Here is an 8,035-nt window from a genome sequence, read left to right as displayed (position 1 = left end):
TGGAAGGAAGAAACTCCGGACACATCCGAATATCAGAAGGAACAAACTCCTGACACACCATCTTTTAGAACTGTAACACTCACCGCGAGGGTCCGCGGCTTCATTCTTGAAGTCAGCGAGACCAAGAACCCACCAATTCCTGACACATTTTGACAACTCACTTTCCACTTCATGCCTAAGGATGGGTAACAGCCTCACTATATTCCTTTTCCTTTTGCTCACCTGCACACACTGTATAAGTGGCCCCTTTACGAAACCCTCTTTGATTTATCCTATTTTTAATATTCCATCTTTTCACTACTGGGCCTTGCTTGAAGTAATAACTGTAGAATTCATGTGAAGGGTGTACTGGAGAATATGAGAATTTACAAGGAGGAGGACTGGTTTGGGGTCCTTTCTCTTTCAGCAAGTATTAACCGAGTACCTGCCCTGTGTCTTGTGCCAAGTAGCATTCTACAGCAGTGAAGATGAGAGGCAGAGTCCTTGCCCTCAAGGAGTTATGGGAGGACAAATAATAAACAAGTGAACAAATAAATGAGGTAACTTTAGGTCATAACCTGAGCTTTTAAGGAGACACACAGCATGATGAGATGGACAGTAAATGAGTTGAATCTATTTCAGATAGTTTGGTCCAAAAAGGCCCCACTGAGCAGATGACAGAAAAGACACTGAGAAGGTGGAATCCACAGTATTGATTACTGATTAAATGTAGAAAATAAAGGAGAAAAGAAGATAGAAGGTTATCCCAAGATTTCTGTCTGTGTAACTGCAAGAAAATGGCACCACCTATATTTAAAACAGATATGGAATAGGTTTATGTTTTCTGGCAGGGGTTGCAAATAAAATATCCCCTCTTTTTGTAAATAAAATGTTATTGAAATGCAGCCACACTCATTTGTTTACATATTGTCTGTGGTTACTTTCACTCTGCAACAGCAGAGTTGTGTAGTTTCAACATTATATGGCCAGATAAGTTGAAAATACTATCTGGGCCTTTATAGAAAAGTTTACTGACTTCTTCTCTATGGCATGTTGTCATAGCATCATAATTTATAGGAAACCGAGGAGGAGTCAATTTCTCTAGGAATTTTCTAGCAGATTGAGTAATGGTCTGTTTAACTAACGTTTTGTGCCCTTGAGTGGGAGGAAAATTCACACTCAAGCTTAATCAGTGAATGGGGAATGGGATAATTTCACTTTCTCATTTCTCAAATAAACTTGCCCTGAACTCTATTAGAGATAACCATACTTAATAATATTGTATATTTCAAAATTGTTGAAAGAATCGACTTTTAATGTTCTCACCACACACACACAAAAAAATGGTGTTGGTGAGGTGATGTATACGTTGATTAGCTGGATCAAATCTTTCTATGATGCATACATAGATCAAAACATTCAGTTGTACCCCACAAATATACACAATTATTATTTTTCAACTAAAAATAGATTTTTAAAAATTTAAATATATATTCCAAAAAAAAGACAAGAAAGAAAGAAATTCACCTGTGCGTGATAAACAGGCAGAAAAGAAAGCTCCACCCACTGGCGCTGGGCCCAACTCCTCCTTGTGAATTCTGCATGACCAAGGAACTTGCAGTTCTCAGTTTGCTGCATATTTCTCAGGTCCCCACCCCCTTGAACTGTTGATTCTAGCTGCTAAAAACACCTCATCCACCCAACAACATCTACATCAGAGAAGATGATTGAAATCAGAGAATCCTCCCCCACCACCCACTTTGCTGCCTCTGAAGAAGCCTCCACCACTGTCTGCACGTTAAGACTTGCTTGAGGCCTTCCACTCCCAGAGAAGGAGCCAAAATTATCCTCACATGGCTCTCAGTTGTAGGCAAATCTGTTGATCCACTATGTCATCTACAAAGTAATTTCTTGCAAAGTTGAATTAACGTTAGTCCCAAGGACAGCTGATGTTTGAAATGGTGTATTTTATTTCAAAATAAGACTGTGTCCACAGATCATCCCTGCTCCTATTTTAAAATTGGAATCTAATAAACAGCACAGGCTGCTCTACCATCATTTGCTGCCTTACCACTTGTTTGTATCTATTTTTCTGTTACTATTTTTGGCTATGCTTTTAGCCACAGGATTGAGTCTGAAAGCAGGCAGATATGGACTCAAGAAAGATAAATCATGGCTTAAATTTGTTCTCAAAGGATGAAGACCAAAACAATGTTCTCCTATTTAAAGAGCACTCAGATCTGGCTAGTTAATTGCCAATTTTGAGCAACCTAAAAAACATGACAAATTTATAGGTGTCTAGTCATTAACGTTCATAGTATAAATAAACCCTCATTTGGATCATCTTAAATTCATAAATTTCAGAGCAAAATAGCTGTAGAGTTCCGTGGTCAGGAAAAGAACGCTGGACTTGGATATTAAATGATCTGGGCATGAATTTAAGCTTTGCCCTTTCCTCTGTTCAACTCCAGCCAAGTCACTTAATCTCTATAGCATGAAGTTTCCTATTTGGAAAAGGAAGGGATTGGATTGGTTCAACAAGGTATCTTCCAGTACTAAACATCTATGAGTTACCATCTGTTCTAGTTTAATTCCTCATTTTATAAATGCAGAAACTGACACACAAAGGTGAAATCTAAGGCAGCTAGTTAATGATTTAGCTGAGTTTGGGATCAGTCTTCTGATATTTTGTTTTAAATTAACTGTGAGTGTGTGTGTTTTCTGAAGAGCTCAACATCATAGAAATCCAGTACCCTTGGCCCTGGACCTGTCTCCATGTGAATTTCTGCATCCTTCCGTAATTAGAATTTCTGTTCTTGGGACAGAAGGAAATAGAGATCATACAGTGGCACCCTACTCTATTTACAGGCAAGAACTTGCAAGACATACCAACTGGAACATCAGAGCTGGGGGCACATCTCAGTTTCTAGAACATCTAAGAACCTGAACAATGGTGTGGCTTGTATTGACTTTCAGATCAAGTGATGTTTTCCCAATTTTCTTAGTAATGAATGATTTACGAAGAAAGCTAGTGATTAAACGTTATTTGTGTGTTTTCTGTAATTAAAAATCATTTTCTTGGAGTCACTCAGAGCTTAGTATAATGATTTTATTGTGGCATTATTTTAATTTTACTGTGGAAATAAGGATTATACCAATTTCCTTAGCCTCAAAAGCCGTGGAATGGAAAATTCTGCTTGTGGAAGCACATGTCTGTTGGATAATTCTAAAATAAAATTTTACTTTTAAATAGCACTGGTCTCTGTCACAGGAGGCATTTCGTCAAGAACACAACCACTTACTAAATTTTATTCTTCTGAAATGTAAACGTACTTTTGCAAATTTTATTCGATGGCAATGACAATCCTATAACCAAACAATATGAATCCAGTCTATTTATTCAGGATACTTTGTTTAGTACTGTGCATAATTAAAATGAAAATGTCACTGCCTGCAAATAAATGAAATGTTCAATAGATGATGAATTAAATACATTATGACACATTCATAAAATGGAAGACTATCCATTTAAAGACATGTTTTGAGAAAAAAAGTTTATAATAGATGAATACATTCATTAGTATTTTTAAAAAGGTTACAGAACTATTTGCACCTTGTGATCCCATTTTGTATGTCTGCGTGTATACAATTCTAAAAATTGATTACTTTGGAAATATCAAGTCAATTTCAAGAAAAGTATTTTCATTTTTTTAAAACAGTACTATTTTTTTCTTTGATCCGGAACAATTCATTCCTGTCATTCTCCCTACCCCACTTCACTGCCACCTACTTCCCCAAAGACACCATTTCCTTTGTCCTCATAAGAATTCATATGAATTTAAAACTGCATCATTCTCTTTCTTTTTACAATTAATGTTAAAAGCTTCGTAGTTCAATTACAGTAAGAAAATCTGGAGTCTAAAGTAGATTTGTCTCCCTGGTTTTTCTTTTTCCAGTTAATGAGGAAGTGTGTTGGTCTGATGCTATAAAATGAATCAATTTTGGAAATACTATGAATCATAGATATTGCAACTTCAAGGCCAATGTTACTTCCTTGTATAACTGGAAAAGAGGAAACCTACACACACATTGTCCCAATTCCTGGTCCTTGGGGGCTGTTTGTACTGAAGAACTGTTAATTGCCTTGTTTTGATTTACACAAAATGAGGTGGGGACACCCTTCCTTGCCTAGAAGAGCCATTGGCCTAGAGCAAGGAAAAGAAATGTTGAAGTTTTAACTTTTTTCTTTTCTTTTTTTTTTTTTTTGAGACTGTGCCCCTCTCTGTCACACAGGCTGGAGTGTGAGCTCAGGCAACTGCAGCCTCCACCTCTGGGGCTTAGGTGATCCTCCTACCTCAGCCTCCTAAGTAGCTGAGACTATAGGCACAAGCCACCATGCCCTGCTAATTTTTGTATTTTTTGTAGAGACGGAGTTTCTCTGTGTTGCCCAGGCTGGTCTTGAACTCCCAAGCTCACATGACCCACTCACCTCGGCCTCCCAAAGTGCTGGGATTACAGGTATGAGCCAGCTTTGGCCTCTTTGAATAGCTACCAATAGAAGGCTTTGTGATGGGCCCTGGTTTTTTGGGGAGGTGGCCCAGGGAAGTGGAGTAGGATGGAGAGTGACCTTGAGCTTGTTAAAAGAAAAACTTCAGCCGAATTAAATTTGAAAGAGTTTAATTGAGCAATGAACGATTTGTGAATCGGGCAGCCCCCAGAATCACAGCAGATTCAGAGAGACTATGGTGCAGCCATGTGCTGGAAGAAAATTTATGGACAGCAAAAGGAAAGTGACGTAAGAAAATGGAAGTGAGGTACAGAGACAACTGAATTTGTTATGGATCAGCATTTGCCTTATTTGAACACGGTCTGAACAGTTGACTACATTGACTGGCCAAAACTCAGTGATTGGTATAGGTGTGGGCTATGGTCAGTTTATACCTCAACTTGTTATAGTTCACAATGAATGGAAAAACCTTCAGGCTGAACTTAAATATGTAAGGAGGCAGCTTCAGGCTAAACTTTATTTAACAAGCTGCTTAATAATGTGAGTCCCTGTACTGATACTGAAGTAGTTACATGGAGTGCCAGCCTCGCTCTGCTCACAGCTACTTCACTGAGCTTATAAACCCATTGCCCAGCTGCTAGGAGTATTGGCTGCCAGCAGCTCACACCTATTCCCCTACTCCAAGCCTCTGCCCAGTAGGGTCGAGTGCGGGACCTTAGTCTCTGCCATCCTTCTACCAGAGCCCACAGCCCATGACTGTCATTGGCTACAAAAGTGCAGCCATCATACCTCAAGAAGGACACCCTCTGGAGTGTGATTTTATGCTCTGGAGCCCAGCCCCCTCACCCACCCCATCTCCTGGATCAGGCCTGAGACAGATTTCATCTGAGCTCACATCCTTGCCTGGCTCCATGCCTCCCCTGCCCTACCTCCCTCAGTCTCTGAGAGGTTTCTCCTGAAGAGCTTATCCTCAGTCATCACAGGTACCCCAGCCCCTGGCGCGGGCCCTCCTTCTAGGGAGCCCAACCTAAGACAGATATTTTTGGCTCAAGGAAATGATTTTATTTCCTGAGCACGTATCTGTATTGTCCAGTATCTGAGAACTAATGTCTATCTTTGAGCATATGTGTGTCTGTGGGTGGCTCACTAGTTCACTGCTGATGGTCACGACAAATTGTCCTTCTGTCCTGGCCTTGGAATGCCAAAGGCCAGCCCAAAGGGCCCGGCAGAGTCCCACTATCATGGTAGCCATCTAGAATGAATAACTCTGATCCCTGTGTCCTGCTGATCATCTACAGTAGGATAGCTCTGGGGGCAAGACTAGCTCTGTGTGAAGGCACTGAGAACTCTTAAAGGAGAAGGTGGGCAAAGATTCTGTGTATTGCGGAGTATTTCTCAAACACAACGGACAATCTGAACTCCACTCTTGTTTAATAATTTCCCCTCCCTAAAAAGCACTTCTTCGGCGGGGAGGAGGAGCCCGCGGCCGGGGACGCGGGGGGAGGAGGAGGCGGGCTCCCAATCCGGTTCCATCCGGTTCTCCCACCGCCCCCGCTGTGGGTCTCAGCAGCTCGGGCGGCGGGAGGAGTGGCAGCGGAAAGGCAGCCCAGTTTCGCGAAGGCTCTCGGCGCGCCGCGGCCCGCTGGCACCCGGCACGCACCTTCCCCGCCGCCACGATGCCCAAGAGGAAGGTCAGCTCCGCCGAAGGCGCCGCCAAGGAAGAGCCCAAGAGGAGATCGGCGCGGTTGTCAGCTAAACCTCCTGCAAAAGTGGAAGCGAAGCCGAAAAAGGCAGCAGCGAAGGATAAATCTTCAGACAAAAAAGTGCAAACAAAAGGGAAAAGGGGAGCAAAGGGAAAACAGGCCGAAGTGGCTAACCAAGAAACTAAAGAAGATTTACCTGCGGAAAACGGGGAAACGAAAACTGAGGAGAGTCCAGCCTCTGATGAAGCAGGAGAGAAAGAAGCCAAGTCTGATTAATAACCATATACCATGTCTTATGAGTGGTCCCTGTCTCCCTTCTTGTACAATCCAGAGGAATATTTTTATCAACTATTTTGTAAATGCAAGTTTTTTAGTAGCTCTAGAAACATTTTTAAGAAGGAGGGAATCCCACCTCATCCCATTTTTTAAGTGTAAATGCTTTTTTTTAAGAGGTGAAATCATTTGCTGGTTGTTTATTTTTTGGTACAACCAGAAAATAGTGTGGGATATTGAATTATGGGAGGCTCTGACTGTCTCGGGTGTCAGCTTAACATTCCACAGATGGGGGGTTAGTTTTTATATCCTATAATACAAAGCATATTAAATGGCAATATGGAGTCAGTCCTGCATTTAATGTCTTGAACATTTTAAATTACTTCTATTACCATGTTGTTTTTTAGTAGAATTGTTTCCTAAAGAAAACCACTCTTTGATCATGGCTCTCTGCCAGAATTGTGTGCACTCTGTAACATCTTTGGTTGTGGTAGTCCTGTTTTCCTAATCACTTTGTTACTGTGCTGTGAAAGATTACAGATTTGAACATGTAGTGTACGTGCTATTGAGTTGTGAACTGGTGGGCCGTATGTAACAGCTGACCAGCGTGAAGATACTGGTACTTGATAGCCTCTTAAGGAAAATTTGCTTCCAAATTTTAAGCTGGAAAGTCACTGGAATAACTTTAAAAAAGAATTACAATACATGGCTTTTTAGAATTTCGTTACGTATGTTAAGATTTGTGTACAAATTGAAATGTCTGTACTGATCCTCAACCAATAAAATCTCAATTATGAAAAAAAAAAAGCACTTCTTCCTTCTTACAGCTTCTCTAATGGTACTCACCCTTCAAGACACTACTGTGCTCATGTTCTCCATCCTCTATGTCATCAGAAAGACTCTCTGCCACAGAAATCTCTCCTCTCTCCAACTTTATACAACTCTTTCTTGCCTATGCTATTCTTTTAGCACCTCTCATATATTATCATGCATTCTTCCTGTTATCTTCATGTTCACGTCCCTTCTCTTTAATCCTTTAAATGTACTCAAGGATAAGGACTATGCCTTACCCAGAATCTCCCTAAATATTATGCACATGACACATACTCAGTAAATATTTATTAATCATGTTGGCATGTATATTTGCTGCATTTAACTTGTTAAATGATACAGGATTTTGTGAGGAACTGCTTATTAAGATCTTTTCCTAGCCTAGGAGATTACCAAATGATTGCAGGGATTGACAAGGAGTTGGTGTTTTGTTGAAAGCAGAGATACACAATTCAAGTTCAAAGAGGGCTTGGTTTTTGCAGGTAGAGCCCTGCTCTGCCCTCAGGTACAAGAGAGGATGACCTGCTTTGACATCCTTTAGCCATAAGAGATGTAAGAGGGAACTCTATGCCCCCAAACAGGGATGTTGGGGAGGAGGAGGAAGGCAGTGTTTATAAGGACAGGCTGTCTTCTTTTATTAACAGCTTTTTATGAATGCTTTGTCTCGAAAAATGTGAGCTTAATTCAAGAAAACTTGCTTCTGAAGTTTTGGGTAACTGAGAGACAGTGATAATGGTACTTT

The 8,035-nt window shown here is 40.8% G+C and overlaps 1 protein-coding gene across 1 annotated transcript; it reads left to right on the top strand.

Annotated features, from left to right (window-relative positions):
- Positions 1-5,988: 5,988 nt before the first annotated feature.
- On the top strand, positions 5,989-7,269 carry LOC101154501 (non-histone chromosomal protein HMG-14). The gene has a single exon (XM_019028111.4). It carries the CDS (start codon positions 6,163-6,165, stop codon positions 6,463-6,465), a length of 303 nt encoding a protein of 100 aa, XP_018883656.2. The 5' UTR covers positions 5,989-6,162; the 3' UTR covers positions 6,466-7,269.
- Positions 7,270-8,035: the final 766 nt, after the last annotated feature.

Source organism: Gorilla gorilla, chromosome 1 (genome assembly GCF_029281585.2).
Source record: "Gorilla gorilla gorilla isolate KB3781 chromosome 1, NHGRI_mGorGor1-v2.1_pri, whole genome shotgun sequence".
Lineage (NCBI taxonomy): Eukaryota > Metazoa > Chordata > Mammalia > Primates > Hominidae > Gorilla > Gorilla gorilla.
This window is presented reverse-complemented; position numbering and strand designations above follow the sequence as displayed.

Bases quoted from the DNA above. Each gene is read 5' to 3' on its own strand.
- LOC101154501 (XM_019028111.4), top strand. From the start codon at position 6,163: ATGCCCAAGAGGAAGGTCAGCTCCGCCGAAGGCGCCGCCAAGGAAGAG.